Consider the following 15,933-nt stretch of genomic DNA (forward strand, 5'->3'; position numbering starts at 1 on the left):
TGCACAGGTAAGAACCAAGTAAATAAGGCACCTGAAATAAAGAGTGGTCTTTGATCCAAACCCTGTCTGACCTCCCTCATCTGTTCTTATTAAAAGAGGAAAACTAAACATGCAAGAACTTGCAAGTGCAAAATGAATGTGCAAAACCCCAAAGGGATTCTGAATTTGTGACACCTGACCGTGGAGGTCACACTCTGAGAGCTCCAGGCTGCAGGGGCTCTCTGACCTCTGCAAGAACATTTGGAGGAAATTTATGACCTAATGCAAGAGCATTCACACAAACATCTCAGTTTCTCATTATTCTTAAAATTTCTTGCAGAGCTGACTGGACTTTCACCACCCTGTTCCAGATGTTTGTCCCAAACCTCCCTCCCTCCATGTCAAGTTTCCAGCTCAGGAGGTCTTCACATGAGCCCATCTTTATTATTTCTCCATTATTCTAACCCAGTCAACTTCTCCTCCTTTTCTCCCCTCACTTTCTATGCAGCCAACACCCTCTTACAAAAGCCAACCTCAGTATTGAGATTTTTTTTCCTGACTTATCACAATGTCATTATGGATGTGACCACCTCCAGCTGGTCCCATGAGCTCTGTTTATTGTGCTGGTGTCAAGTTTCATTTCTCTTTGTCCATCTTTAGACAAGAAAGAGATGCAGTGTGGTTTATACAGGAGATTGCACCTGCAGATACTCCTGATGAGAGATTTGTTTGGGTATGAGCAGGGTATCATCACTTGTTTTCTGAGTGACAGTGAAGGAAGTCCAAAAAAAGTCTGCTTTTGACAGGCAGACAGTGAAGCCATCCAAATTTTTTCTACTAGTACTTTATAAATTTTTAATCCTCCTTTCATGTCAAATAAAATGGGGAAAATAGCAAGTTCTGAAACATATTGCATTGAAATTGTAGATGCTACTGTGCTAATATTGAATGTAAAATACAAGACAAGCTGAATGAACTGAATTTATCCAAATCCAAGGGGCAGTAGGGTTTTTTCCACCCCTGGCTCTAGGGAATAGATTTAGTCAAGTATTTTCTTCGTGTTCTGAATTGCAGTCCTCTCTAGGGCACAACAGACTGTTCCTTTCTTGAGAGACCAACTCACAGGAGGAGAAGAAGAGGAGTGGAGAGCAGAAATTGTGTGGAATACTCAACTATTTATAGAACTCCAAGGAAGATAAGCAAAGCTGAACTGGGCAGGGAAGGAAAGCTAAAAGCATTTAGACCCAGATTGCTCAAAAATTGCCAGCTTTCATCCAGATCCAGATCATAATCAAATTTTGCCAGACAGGTACCAAGTGCCAAAAACCCATTTCTCCCTTGTTTTTGCAGAATGACTCTATTTTTATAATCCACTTTATCTCAAAGAAAACTGCAAATCTTGGCCAGGAAGGCAATAAAAAACACCTTGCTGACCTGGCAAAGGTTGATGTGGCTCACAGCTCCAATCTGAGCAGGCTTCAGGAGATGTGAGCACTCACCTCACAAATTGTCAATTATAAAAAATAAGATATGTATTATTTTGATAAAAATCAGATTTGGAAGTGAAAGATCTTTGTTTATTTTTTATCTTCTACCATCTTGAAAGTTATTAGGGAAACAAGATAGAAACATAAAACTTGACATGTTTAATATTGAGGGAGAACTCAGGGCCACAGAATTTATAAGAATAGTAATGAATTCCAAAATAGGACAGTGTGGAAGTACAACATCCAAACTGGACTATATATTTGTGCCTAAGATCTCATTCCTATATTCACATTTCTTCAATGAAAAGGAATCTAAATTTCAGTTGTGTGCTATGGACTCTACATCTACTCTAAATTCAGCAGCACCCGAAGTTATTTTAAAAATTTAAAAAAAAAAATCCCATTTGTTCTGTTTAAGGGCTTAAACTTAGAATAGATATAAGGTTTATGAATAAAAGGAGTTAGAATTTAAAGTATCAACAATATAAAGTTTATCCCTATTAGCAGCACACTTTCAAATAGAAGAGTAAAGCCTGAGAACTGAATAGAAAAAAATCCAATTAAGGCCTGCATCTCATCTTAATACATTGCTGAGTAAATCAGAAAAGATTCATTAAAGACAGTGTGTTAAATTAAATTAGCTCTACATACTGTATTTTAACACTTCCTAGCATTTAGTGAGAGTGCAGGAACAGAGCAGTTTTATGAGACTACTTAAACCCCTCCAGCTTCTGCAGCTGAATCTCCAGAATTACAGCTCACATTCCGGATGCAGAAGGAAATTCTCCTGAACAAACAAGTCTCAAAACAAATAAAGAAGTCAGCCAAATCCTTTATAAATTATAAACCAGCCCTGTCTGCCAAACAACTGCCCAGTAAGCACTGGGAATGTTTAACAGCTTAAATCAAGGGTTTAAAGAACTCACAATATGCTTTCAAAGTTTTCATCACCCAGCTAAAAGAGTTCTCCATTTCCACTCTTCATCTGGGTTGGACTGATCTCTAAAGCTCAAGTCCATATGGAATAAGGACTGAAGTGCCAGTTTGTTTCTTCCATCTGACAAGAACTAGACCACACCAGAATAATCTCAGCTTCCAAGCATGAAAAGCAGTGCAGAATTCCCCAGGTTCAAACTCACACTTGTGTTTGCTGAGAGATTCTGGCATCTGGTTACATTTCTCACTGCAGCTTTTGCATGAAGACATAGAATAGCTGAATATCTGAACACACTGCAGTGTTACTCAAAAAGTAACAGGTTCAGCCTCAAACCTGACACTCACACACCACAGCAATGCTGAAAGGCTGAGTTACCCTAAGGAAAGTAATTCATCCTTTCATGCAGATGCACCCGGGAACAACCACGGAGTTTAGACAAGGCTCAGCACAACAAGCCAGCACTGAACAGCAGAAATGAGTATCTGAACATAATATTACAGCCTGAGATTCCATTCAGCTTGAGGGTATAAGCAAGCTTTATGATGAGGTCATAAAGCAATTTTTACACTGAATTTATGAGCTCATTGTAACAGTCATTTCCAGAAGCCAGTGACTGGTTTATTAGGAGACAGCCTACAGCAAAATTGGAAACAGAGATTGCAAGAGAAGCTCGACTGCAATATCCAAGACTGAAGCACAAAATCTGTAAGGCAAACAAGTAGGGAGGGAAGGTTTAAGCATGAGGCTTATAAATATCTGAACAAGGACATTTCAGAATCAGCAACACGAGAAGCATTGATTTACACTCACTTTCATTTGCAGAAATTCACTTTTATTTGAAGATGAGCTTATGCACTGCATGCAGGATTGAAAAATAACCACTACCCCTGAATATTCACACCAGACACCTATTGTTAAATCATGAATAAGTGACAGCAGGGTGTTTTCACCACACATACAAATTGTTTAAGATCCATCTTGCTTCTTAAGTTAAAAACTCCCACTTGCTTCTTACATTAGTCCTTGTTAAATCACTCTAATTGGCACAACAATAAAGCAAATGTAACCCAGAGCTCATCCCAAACTGCACTGTGAGGGACAAACAGCCCACAAACCCAGATTTGTTCTGCTGCCACAGGGAGAAACTCAAGAATCTTTTAAGAAGGTTCTAAGGAACTCAAAAAGGTTCATAAATATCAAACATTTTGAGACTCAGCATCAAAAGGAACCTTGGATCCTATCTCGTGTGCAGATCCCAGATTGTTTCATTTCAGACAGCAATGTCTGAGCAAAAGCATTTGACAATGAACATAATTCATGTACTCAAAGACACCCAGTATAAACCAGAGAGACTCAAATCCAAAACTACAGCAAATTCCTCAAAACTCAGCCAAGACAACTGGACCCCAGCACATTCTAATTATATCTGTAAATTCTTAATTGACTGGATTGTTTACAGTAACTCCCTGTATCTATGGTTTGGAATTTATCTGGCTTTCATTTTAAGCTATTGGTGGTTCCTATGCTGCTTCCTACTAAAGAGCAGTGTTAAAGAAGTCACAAGCAGAAATCCACATTATCACAGAATCACTGCCTAAAGAAGCAAATACATCTCCTCACTTATAACAGGTAATTTTTTCTGGTCATTTACCCACTATGTCTGTCCATGTACATAGAGACTTAATTATGTGCAAAGCCCAGTGAATCAAAAAACATTTTTAGCATAGTTCTGAATAGTTGTGAGCTCCATAGGCATTTTTAATCCAAGCAGATCCAATTATTGGTTTATAGTGGTTTAATTGGGACAAACTGCAGGCATGCTACAGGTGCTGTACAGCAGTGATGCTCATCAGGCTCAGGACACAGAGACATTTACTCAGCAAATAACCCTTTGATGCTGTTGGAATGTGTATTCCCTACTCAACATAGTTTTGATCATCTGAATGGTTCTTCTGTCACAAAATACCAATTAAATCAAAATTCATTCCATAAACCTGGCAACAGGATCCAGCATGTGCCTTCCCACCACAGTTTTTCTACACATGCTGAAAACCAAGTTTCTGCTTTACACCCCTTCAATATCCTTCTAATACTATCACACAGATCACTGGGAACCTGCAACTTCTTGGTTGCCAGGACAACTGATTGACAAGCAAAAAGTGCACTGAAATGCTTTTTTCTTTGTGTACTTGGTGCAAAGTTCTGCATTTGTAGATTTTTTTTAGTCCTATCTTGAAGTAACACTCCCATTGCTGCTGTGACTGAGAAGTGTCTACAGGTCAGACATTCTACACAAATCTCTGAACTTAAAAATTAATGCTGGACATTTTGTTCACTTAAATAGCAAATGATTTCCTCAATCATGCTCATTTATATTTATAAACAATTTGGAAACACCTTACTATACCATAAAACACAAAGGCTTTAGTAATTTTGCTAAGACCTTTGCTATGCTGCAGAATCAATTGATGATGAATTAACAGTGCTAATGATCCAAAAGAAACACATTTACAAATTAACAGCTTCAGTTGTTCATTGCTCAGATAGACTTGTGAATATTCCCATTGTGAAAGAATCAAATTCACAGGCAAAGCAAGTCACTGAGGAAAGCAGAGCCTGTGTTTGCTTCTCAAACACATCTGAAGCCAAATTTTGCCACATACAACACTCACTCTAATTCCTGACAGGATGGGCTGATGCAGAACATGGATCTGTACAGGGAATGTTTCAAATACTGCACATAACACAACATTCACCAAAAGCTGGGAAGAGACCAATGAAGTGCTGCAACCCATTATTTACCATCTTTCTTATTTTCATCTCAAATTAGATCTCCTTCAAATCTGGCCATTATGCAGCTAAATTTATTTCATGCTCTAAATAACAACTTTACACCTTCAACAGGTAAGATCTGTCCCAGAAAAGCAAAGAGCAGCTTAGGCCAGGGCAGACTCTGGGTAAGCACAGTGCAGCTTCCACCTACACAACTCTTCTTCCACCTACACAACTCCTCTTCCACCCTGCTACTTTTCTTTACTTTTCCTTTGACTCTCTCAACTATTCTGTTTTATTACTTGTATGAACATCACTAAAAACAACTCACTGCAAGAAAGCCAAGAATTCACAGAGAAGCACCTTCCTACAGAGTAAATAGCTTGAGAAAGCACCATGAGGTGAGCTGACAGCTCCCCCAGTACACCACAGGGACAGCAGCTCTGCAATTTCCACTCTTAGCCTGATCTTTCTTCACCTTTTTTGTTTGTTGGCTTTAATATAACAATCCAAACACAGAACATCAAGCTGTGCTAAAGGAAACCAAAGGGAAATATTTATGAGACAAGGAAACCTTTGTTTTTTAGTCACACAACAAACCATAGCACAGTACAAGTAAAAAACCACAGGTTTTACTTATTTTGATGTCATTCCCCTACCTTGACGTGACTGAAATCACCAACTTTGCTGCTTTCTTGGGGATTAAGAGGTTTGGTCTCCACTCTTGGTTTGACAACCTGCCTGAAAGGACTGGAGAGTGGGAGTCCACTGACACTGATTCCATCTGGAAAACAGAACAAAGAGAATTACTTTTGCTCGTCTCATGCTATGTTTTGTTCCCATTAATTTATAGCTTATTATCAAAGGGAGAGAAAAGACACAAAAAGTGATATTAACCTTTTACACAAAAAGACAAAACAAAAGACCAAGATTGTTTGGCTGTTTCTCCCAGGACACCAAAAATAATCAAACTTGAACACACCAAAAATTTGGTGAATATCACAAGAAAGGATAGAAACTGCATTTGAAATATCACAACAGAGGTGTCAGAGTTAATAATATAAAATAAGCTGTAACATTTACAGTATTAAAATAAAAATCAAAGTTTGTGGTTTTTCATGACAATGTCATCCAATCAGCTCCTTAGGATCCTTAAATTAATTTTTAGTATAAAGATTTCATTTTAAAGTGTATTGTGGAAAATGACAGAAAATAGAGATGTCATGTTTTGTACATCTACTAAGGCAAAAATAGATAAAATAGTTCTCATTTATAAAGGAGGCAGAATGGAAACTTAAGGTTTCCATTTTAAGAATCAACAAAAATCTTAAAAATACCCTGAGAGGAATGTCCTGAGAGTTTGGTGCTTACTCCCAGTCTGGGTCCTGGCATACACTGGATGACAACACAACAACTTAACAGCTTCTTTCCTGCCAACAGGGTGTAACTTGAAGGTAAATAAATGCACTGCAGCACATTTGGGGTCCTTAACCCAAAAACTCTAAGCACAAATTTAAAATATTTGGAAATTACTGCTGAATCAAAAGAATTCGAAGAACAAGAGAATTAAAACAAGGAAGCTTTAACAAACAGTAAAAATATATTCACTATTTGTTATTATTTTTATCTAAAGAAGAGAAACACTTTGTTACTTGATGCTGTGCAGAGCAACTGCAATCCACAAATACCAAGTAAATACAAGCAAAATCTCATGTACAGCAGCAGAGACATAGAGCTGAACACACAGGAAAAACCAAATTGTGACACAAAATCCAAACGAATTTCCTAAATTGCTGCTGTGAAATTTGGACATATTGAGGATACATTCCTCAAAAGAAGAAACCATAAGAAGAAGATGGAACATGAAAAGGGTTTTGCTTCATTAAACTTCACAGGTATCCAAAGGAAAAAACAAAGGGAGTATTCCCATATTTCCTTACTTGCAATTTCCTTCACTAAATAATTCTAAAATTCACCTTAGCATTGAATAAATGTCCTAAAAGTGTCCTATCCCTTCCTGGGGGAGAGCAGGACAGGAGGTGAGAGCACCCTGCCCATGCAGTGCAGCAGGACCATGAACAGGACAAAACACAGAAATAAACTACATTTGATCACAGGCTTTGAAAGCTGCTCTTTCAAAATGAAAATTAGAAGTTTTAATTGAGGAAAAATATTCTTCTCCAACTGATGAATGATTTTCACTAGTTCTATATTTAGAACAAAAACTGACACTGACTGGTGCATAAAATTGCAAATTAAAACATGAAAAGAACCCAGTATGAAAACCTGCATGGCATTAGTCAGATTTTCCACTTTTTATATGGCATGAGCTTTATTTCTTTGAGAGAAGAATAGATAATACCTAAAACAACATCACAGAGATACAGCTAATGCCTTTCTTAATTACTTTATCCTTTAAAATCCCATTTTATTTTTAATTTCTATAGTGGGGGAGGGAAAGAAAAGACAATAGTTTAAACATTTTCTCTGGAAAGAAGACATTTTTAACTCTAATTTGTATCTGGAAAAGGAGGTTTTCTAGCAAAGGAGACATCAGGATGAAAGGGAAGTCCAAGTTAACTTGGTAGTGGTTGAACTTTCTGTTGCACTCTCACAGAGCCAGTGCCAGGCACTTTGTGATGCTGCAAATGACTCAGCCCTTCTCAGCCTGGTCTGCTCAAGACCACTTCTCTGCCAGAGGACACAAAAAATCATTTTCTACCACAAACAATTATTTTTTTAAATTATTTTTTTTGCTCTGTTCTTTGAACAGGCAGCAATGGGAGAAGAGACCTTGCCCAGCTCCCCTGCAATACATTAAATAGTTAGAATGGGGAAAATCCTATTAAAAACCCTGCTAGGCTGCAGAACTTAATGATGGCAGGAGAAAACACTGAGCACCAATGAAGCAGTTCTCCAGAAATTTTACATTATTGATATTTCTTGAGATTTCATACATTTTATTTTCTCTCGTGAAGTTTAGAGAGATGAAGATGCTAAATGCTCCATAGTTTCCTTTTGTCAATCCCTACTGTCAAACATCCTGAGCAGCCTTGTACTATATAAAAAGTATCATTATCTTTCTACTCTGTCCAGAAATTTTCCTAATTTCAACAATCCACCCTGAATATTTCCATGGTAACAGCATATGACCAACACTTTTCCCATGGTAACTGCAAAAACACAGCTTGCCTTTCCAACATCCCAGTCACTGCTGTCACAACAGAGCAAAATCTCTTACCAGCATTTCCTCTCTCCTATCAAATGTTAAGTAAATTGTCAATTTAACTTCATTAGCCACTTTCCCAGCACACTGCACAGAAGAATCCCACAGAATTTCTTACTTGAATGAGGGAAGTGCATTCAGGGAGTTAAACCCATGGATGTACACTGCAGTAACTGAGCTCAGAAGGAAGAGGTGGGACAGCTCCTGTCCCATGTCACACTCTGCTCTGCCTGTCCAGGGGACAAAAATGCATCCACTTTTCAACAGGTTCATCACAGCCATGGAGGTGCCAAACTCCACAGCAAGGAAACACTTTAAAACTGTTCCAGTGACACCACAGAGGTTGGGGTTCTGAGGCAGTGTCCAGGCAATTCCAGTCACACCAAATGGAAACTGTGGAAGGTTTTAGGCTGAAGTGCTGCTTCTTTCCAGGAGAATTTCATACAATCCAACAGCAGTGCAGACCTGCTTCCTGCAGCTTCCTCAACAGCAGCACAGGGACCCTGAGAGGGGCAGGAGGAGGAGGAATCCCAGACTTATTCAGGTAAGAAAAGGCCTCAGAGATCACTGAGTCCTCCAGCCTGTGACCAGACATCACCACATCCATCAGATCAGAGCCCAGGTGCCACATCCAGTCCTTCCTGAAACGCCTCCAGGGATGGAGGCTCCACCACCACCTTGGGCAGCCCATCCCAGGGAGGGCAGGAGGGGCTGCTGGCCTGGAGCAGGATCCCCTCCTGCAGCCCAGGGATGTTCCTGGGGGTGTTCTGCCCCTCTGCTCTGCTCTGGGGCTCCCAACATCAAAAGGATTTGGAGCTGCTGGACCAGTTCCAAAGGAGGCATCAAAGATGCTCAAAGGGCTGGGATGCCTCTGCTCTGGAGACAGGCTGGGAGAGCTGGAGCTGTGCAGCCTGGAGAAGAGAAGGCTCTGGGGAAAACTCAGAGCCCCTTCAGGGCCTAAAAGGGATCCAAGAGAGCTGGAGAGGGACTTTTTGCAAGGCCATGGAGTGACAAGACAAGGGGGGTGGCATCAAACTGACAAGGAGAAATTCTTTATCCAGAGCATGATGAGGCCCTGGTACAGGTTGCCCAGAGGATTTGTGGATGCCCCATCCCTGGAAGTGTTCAAAGCCAGGTTGGATGGGGCTTGGAGCAACCTGGGATAGTGGAAGGTGTCCCTGCCCATGGCAGGGAGGTGGAATGAGATGATCTTGAAGGTCCCTTCCAATCCAAACCATTCTATGATGCTATGTCACAGAATAATAGAGCTTTTGGAAAGTACACAGCTTGATCATAACATATGAAAACTAACTGCCACTTCAACCCATTTGTTTATTTTGTCAACTCTTGCCTGATTGAAATTTCAAAACAAAAGTCTCTTGGTAGGCAGTATCTCATAAGAACACTGTAACAGCTTTGAAGTACTTTAAACATGCAGAAAAATAGAAAAAAAAATAACTTGAGACAGGAGACAGACTCTGCTTGCTGAACTTGAATGTCTTTTATTTATTTCCCCTAGAAAAAGAGAACTGTATTCTCATGATGTGTGCAGAATTCTAGAAACTTGCTGTGTGCAGCAACAAAGAGTAGAGTAACTCCAGAACACAGAGTTTGGGGCAATATAATCCACCCTTCACACTTCAGGTGGGCACTGAGATGCAGCTCCTTCCCTCTCTCAAAAATGTGGTCAGGACCATCACAGGAGGGAGCCCTGGCAGCAGCAGCACTCCAGGCAAAGTTCCTGGGAATGCAGCAGCTCTCTGGCTCAGCCAACATGAACCAGACTTGAGCCCTTCTTTGAAACCCCATTACCTTTGAAGACAATAATTAACAATAACAAATGCACTGTAAGCAAGGATTTATGTCCTGAGGTTGTTGAACTGAACTGAAATTGGAAGATAAATTTACAATAAGGGTGAATGCAGTGAAAGAGAACAAATGAAGTGTAAAGAAGTACATAATAAACAGTAGAGATTATGTATGCAGATTACATTAGATGCTAAAATAAAGTGCCCCAGCAAAGGAACAGTATAAAAGGATGGCAGGTTTATTGGCCTGTATGTGCCAATAATCAATTTATTGTTATTTGCCTCATGTCTGTCCTAGTTATTTACATTGTAAAGATTTGGGGTCTGAAACTCCAACTCTCTGTGTATTTGTGCAGTGGCTGCAGTACTATGGCACTTAGATACTGTTAAAAAATCCCACCCTGTATTAGTCAAATCATGAGACAAGATGATTTATCAAGTTTAAAGTGCAGTGGGAAGAGGACACCTTATCTTCCATAAGCACTAAAGCTGGAATTCAAGAAGAATTCTGTAGTTCTCAAAAAAATTAAGAATATTTTTTAATTAAGAATATTTTTTATTTTACACAGTGATGAATTTATGGAGGACACAGAAGCATCTGTATTTTTAAAAAGTCGAACAAAAGGGGAAAAACCCTCATTTACTCATTTCAACAGTACAACCAAACTGGCATCTTCAAACTGCAGAGACAAAAAAAAACTTCTTAGAAATGAAGTCACTTCAAAAGAATACTCAGAATAATTAAATGTAATAAAGGCTACTAAGCAGAGTAACATGGAAATGATAATACTGCAACATCTCTGAGGACCCCATCATCATCATCACTGATACCATTATCCTAATAGAGTCCTCCAGGCTACTTAGTTTCTTGGAAGAACTGTCAAGAGAACATTTAAATTCCAAACCAGGTATCATTCCAAAAAAAAAAAAAAAAAAAAAAAAAAAAAGCTTTGTCTGTACACTATGTAAGTGCAGGGACATTTTAAAGCAGATAAAATCTGGCCATTAAAGCAGAAAAACAACAAAGGGAGTATGAAAAATACACTGGTCTTGCATACCAATGTTAAAAAATATTCGAGATTAGTGCTCCTAGAAATATGCTATTATTGCTCTGCAACCTTTTTCCCCATGGAGTGATGCCTTCAGTTTTAGCTTTCATATTTCCAGATTCTGTACTGCATTAGTGTATAACTCTGAACTTCATATAAAGTGCTAGCAAGTTCTCCTCACAGCTTAGTCAGACAAAACAATCCTTGTCCAGACCCAGAACCAAGGACACTCCTGCAGCTTCAGGCCCAAAAAGTGCAAACAACAGAGAATTGAGGAGAGCAAACTGGGAGGATGGGACTTCATAACCTAAACTGTAATTGGACAATTAACCCAGTATGTAAATGGACCAAAACTTATAAAAGTGTGAAAACTTGTGACTCTGAGTCCATCTTGGGTGGAGCCATGGCCAGGCTCTTGCACTGCCCAAGGTGTGTCCTTTAAAGGCCTTTTTAATAAATCCCTGCTTTATTCTTTTAACACTGCCTGGCCTCTGTTCTAGGCAGCCTCTCCAGGCATCAAGAGAAGGGAAGGAGAGACTTAAGGCACAGGTTTGCTTCTCTCTCAATGTGTAATTAATTAGTTCCTTTGATGAGTTTATGAATTTAAATATTCTCACACTTGTCTTCAGGTTCCCTACACAGGGAATAAATGAACATTAACATTCTACATAATGAAGTACTCATTGCAAATTAATTCATTAACTTTAAAAAACTCTGTCCCCACCTAACAGGAGCTTTGTTAAAAGCCTCAAACGAGTCACTGTGTACAATACAAGAAAGAGCAGCTTTTGTTCTCACCCCATTTTTAGTGCCAGGGAAATGCTGAATTTCAGAAACTGCAGTATAATAGCTGGAAAGGGGAATTCATTATGCTCATAATGTGAATACCCTGTTGACCTTTTTAGTCACCTTAACAGGTGACAGAGATCTCAGTGCTTCAGCTGCTTGCACCTGGCTGCACCAAGAACATCCAGGGCTTCCCCCTGCCTCACCCAGTGTAGCGACCTCAGAATCAAATTAAATGCCCATGCTGACCTTCTCAGCCAGAGGAGGAACCCTGAACCATCCAGCTGAGGGACAAGAGATCCAAAATTTCACTAAGATTTGTAGCAAACATGGATATCCCTGCATGGATCTCCCAAATCTTGGTCAACTGGCTTTAAGGCATGGAACCACAGAATTGTTAAGGTTGGAAAAAACCTTGAAGATCATCCTTGTTTAACTCTCAGCCCAGCACCACCATCATGTTCACCACTAAACCACGTCCCCAAGTGTCACATGCACACATTTTTTGGAACACTTTCAGGGCTGGTGAAGCTGGTGAACAGGGCAGGCTGTTCCAAGGTTTTCCAACCATTTCAGTGAAGAAATGTTTCCTAACATCCAGTCTAAACATCCCCTGCTGCAACTTGAGCCCATTCCTCTCATCTTTTGCTACCTGGGAGAAAAGACCAACACCCAATAAAATGACAAAATTCAGCATAAATAAATGGGGGGAAAGAATCCTAAACTTATAAATGCAGCAAGAGGCTCTCAGGATATCATTTCTGTTGAGAAGCAACATCATGGAATTGTGGTTCACACATTCATGAATCTCCCAAATCAATATTCAGCAACAGTCAAAAAAGCAAATGATAAATTGTGCATTACCCCATGATTGTAAAGACAGTAATCTAAAACAAAGAGCACCATTAGGTCATCACATGAACATATAGATCAGCTTTCAGTGTGTACAGCCTCCTTCAAACAGACAGAACTGAGAGTCCAAAAGGGACAAGGCTGACAGTGGAACAGTTCCCATAGCAGGGACAAGTAAATCAACAGTTGGAAATCCCCAGTCTGCTGTGACAATACCCTGGGAAAATGCATTGAATCACTGCAGGAACCATGTTGAGAAGATGTCCTGTTACCTCTCTCATGGAATTAAAAACCTGGGAACACAAGGCCACCACTAAATGCAAAGCTGCTAAAAAGTAATTTAGCTGTGACTCTCTTTGCCATGGCGTGTTGTGAAGAGCTGACAGGAAGAATGGAGAATTTTAGGAAGGAGAAACCCACTAAGGATGAGTAAAAGTGCCTAGAACCAGAGAAACCATATTCAGCCTTGGGAGCTCCTAAGCTAACAATAGTTAGAGGTCTGGAGGAAAGCAGAAGTGCACAATTTTTCCTGTATTTTCCCACTGGAATCTGCTCTTAGCCACTGTCACAGTCAGGATATTGGCTGGATGGTCACTGATCTGATCCTGTACAGCCACTCGTGGTTTTGCATCCTTAAATCTGGAAAAACACCCAACATTTTTCTCTGTGAGGCAGCACATCATCAACACACCTCAGCAATTCAGATTGATAACTTGGTTTACTTTCCAATTGGATAAATGTGTATCATCAAAAACATCAGTAATTTATCCCTTCTGCACCATGTCCTGATTATACAGTGCAAAAGGAAACAATTCCAGCAGCAAATGAAAAGACATGGAAGTAAAAATTGCCCTACTAAAGACATTGCTTTTAAGAGACAGAAGTATTTTTGATCATCATTGTAAATGTAGTTGGTCTTCAAAATAAAAAGGTACCACAGTACCCTATGATTAAAAGTCTTGTCATAGTTGCCATTGATTTTTCTAGCTCTTTACTGTTCTTCCCATCAGGCTCTTACCTCCTCTCTGGAAACTTCAGCATTTGTAAAGTTAAAAGCAATATATAAAAAATAAAGTAGCAACTAAATTTTCAATATACTTAACATCCCTAATAACACTTTCAAAGGACAGAGAGTACACAGCACCCACAGATACCAAAGTTCCAACGAAGCAGGAATGGATCCTACTCCTTTGTCATTACTAAATGAGGAAAGGTAGAATTGCTTCAGCTGCACGACCTTTAGAGAAGCAGGAGGTAATAGTAGGGTAAAAATGGTGTTCAAAGATTTTGTTCATCTGTGGCCCCATAAGAGCTGGATGCAGTTTAACAGAGGCCAAAATCCAAATCCCAAATCCCACAAGTGTTCAATGTCCATATCATGAAGTAAGTTATCTTCACCTCCTACAGAATATTTGGGGTTTATGTTATTTCATCAGAAAAGCTCCCAGACAAGTGCAGCTTCAGAGCTTTTTGGAAACTGGGGAAATGAAGGAAATTTTCCATATATTTGTGTGCATATATATCTATATATACATATTTACTATGAAACCTCACTTGCTATCAAGAGGAATTTCTCAAAGTTCAATTCCCTGGCACCTGTGTCTTCACAATGTCAGGGTGTGCTCTCCCTTCACTATCAGCATTTTCAACAAGCTCTAAACTGAACTGCAGTGTAGCAACACTGTAGAGTTTGTGCAGTAAAGTTTTAAAATATTTTGAAAGTATCTTTATATTTTACATTAGGGAGGTTTCAAAACCAAAATCTTTCAATCATTACTAACAACTACTATAATTTTTGTCTAAATGCATTTGCAAGGTAACTCACAGAAATCATTCCTATTCAACCTGAATAAGCTCTGCATCTAATTTTGTTGTATTCTTCTGTACTGAAAGATTACTTATAAAGGTAATGCAGACCTGCAAGTGGATCCTGGGAAAAAATCCAAATAAAAGGGAGTTTTTAAATACAGGACTATCTTGTTTTATCAAGGTAATTTAATCAGTGCAAACATATCAGACAAAGGAAAAAATACAGAGTAGAGTAATTACTCCAGAAAGACTGTGTGTTTATTAGAAAAAGGAAATCCTTATTACAAGTATCTGGTACTTGTAATTCCAAATAATTCTAATAGAAGCAAACACTGAGGCTTCCTTTTATTCAAAATAAGTTTAAACACATGGCACTTTCTCTGCAGTACAAATATTAGGGGGATTCTGCCTTAAATTTCAATCTGTCACTTTAGGCAAAACTGCACTCAGCAATTATTCAGAATTCTACAATCCTGGATAATTAAATAATCAACTCAATGCTATTTTTCTTTAAACCCTACTAAAGTTTGTGAAATATTTTTATTTACCTTTACAATGTAAGGACACAAAAAGACACCTCAAAACCACCAAAAATATTTTAAAAGGCAACAGGGCAAGGTCTCCTGATGGGGAAGCTGGGCCAGACTCTCATGCCCACAGCTCTCTCAAAAAATCCCCCTTCAACCTGCAGAGCTCAGCCAAGGGCTGACTTTGCTTTACAAGACACAAATACTCAAACATGCAGCCACATCCCAAATCAGTTTAACACAAAGGGCACAGCAATTAGCAAAGTGTTTCCAGCAGCACATACAACCCTCCTAAGCAAGCAGAAATGAAAAACTCACCATCGCTGAGATCCTGCAGAAGGTTTTCTTGGCAGGAAAAGTCCAGCTTCACTTTAATGTTTACAACAAATGTTGCAATCTTTCCAGGTTTTAGAGGAAACTGGCAGAGGGTGTCTTCTAGATTCCAACTCAAGAAATCTCCATACAGCTTCTCTGTATCAAAAAAAGTAAATATTTCATAAGCATAAGCCCTGCATTAAGGAAGTTTCAGTTTTGAACTGCTGTAGAGAGTACTAACCAATCTCTCATGTCCTGTTTAAAATCTAAAATATTCAGAATTAATGTATTAAAATTAATGTAGCACTAGAAAGATAGAGAAGTTACTTGGTACTGACGCTGACCTGGAATCATACAGATCACAAAGCTCAAAATATGAATTTATG

The 15,933-nt window shown here is 39.1% G+C and overlaps 1 protein-coding gene across 5 annotated transcripts in view; it reads right to left on the reverse strand.

The window, feature by feature from the left end:
- TRAPPC9 (trafficking protein particle complex subunit 9) overlaps nucleotides 1-15,933 on the reverse strand; it is a 447,139-nt gene that overhangs the window by 360,627 nt on the left and 70,579 nt on the right. For all 5 annotated transcript variants that reach the window (XM_077189358.1, XM_077189354.1, XM_077189371.1 and 2 more), the window contains 2 exons: nucleotides 15,551-15,703; nucleotides 5,835-5,959 (listed from right to left, as the gene is read on the reverse strand). In XM_077189358.1, coding sequence (XP_077045473.1) covers nucleotides 5,835-5,959; nucleotides 15,551-15,703 — 278 coding nt within the window. The remainder of the gene's footprint in view (nucleotides 1-5,834; nucleotides 5,960-15,550; nucleotides 15,704-15,933) is intronic.

The sequence above is a fragment of the Agelaius phoeniceus genome, chromosome 1, assembly GCF_051311805.1.
Source record: "Agelaius phoeniceus isolate bAgePho1 chromosome 1, bAgePho1.hap1, whole genome shotgun sequence".
Taxonomy (NCBI): domain Eukaryota; kingdom Metazoa; phylum Chordata; class Aves; order Passeriformes; family Icteridae; genus Agelaius; species Agelaius phoeniceus.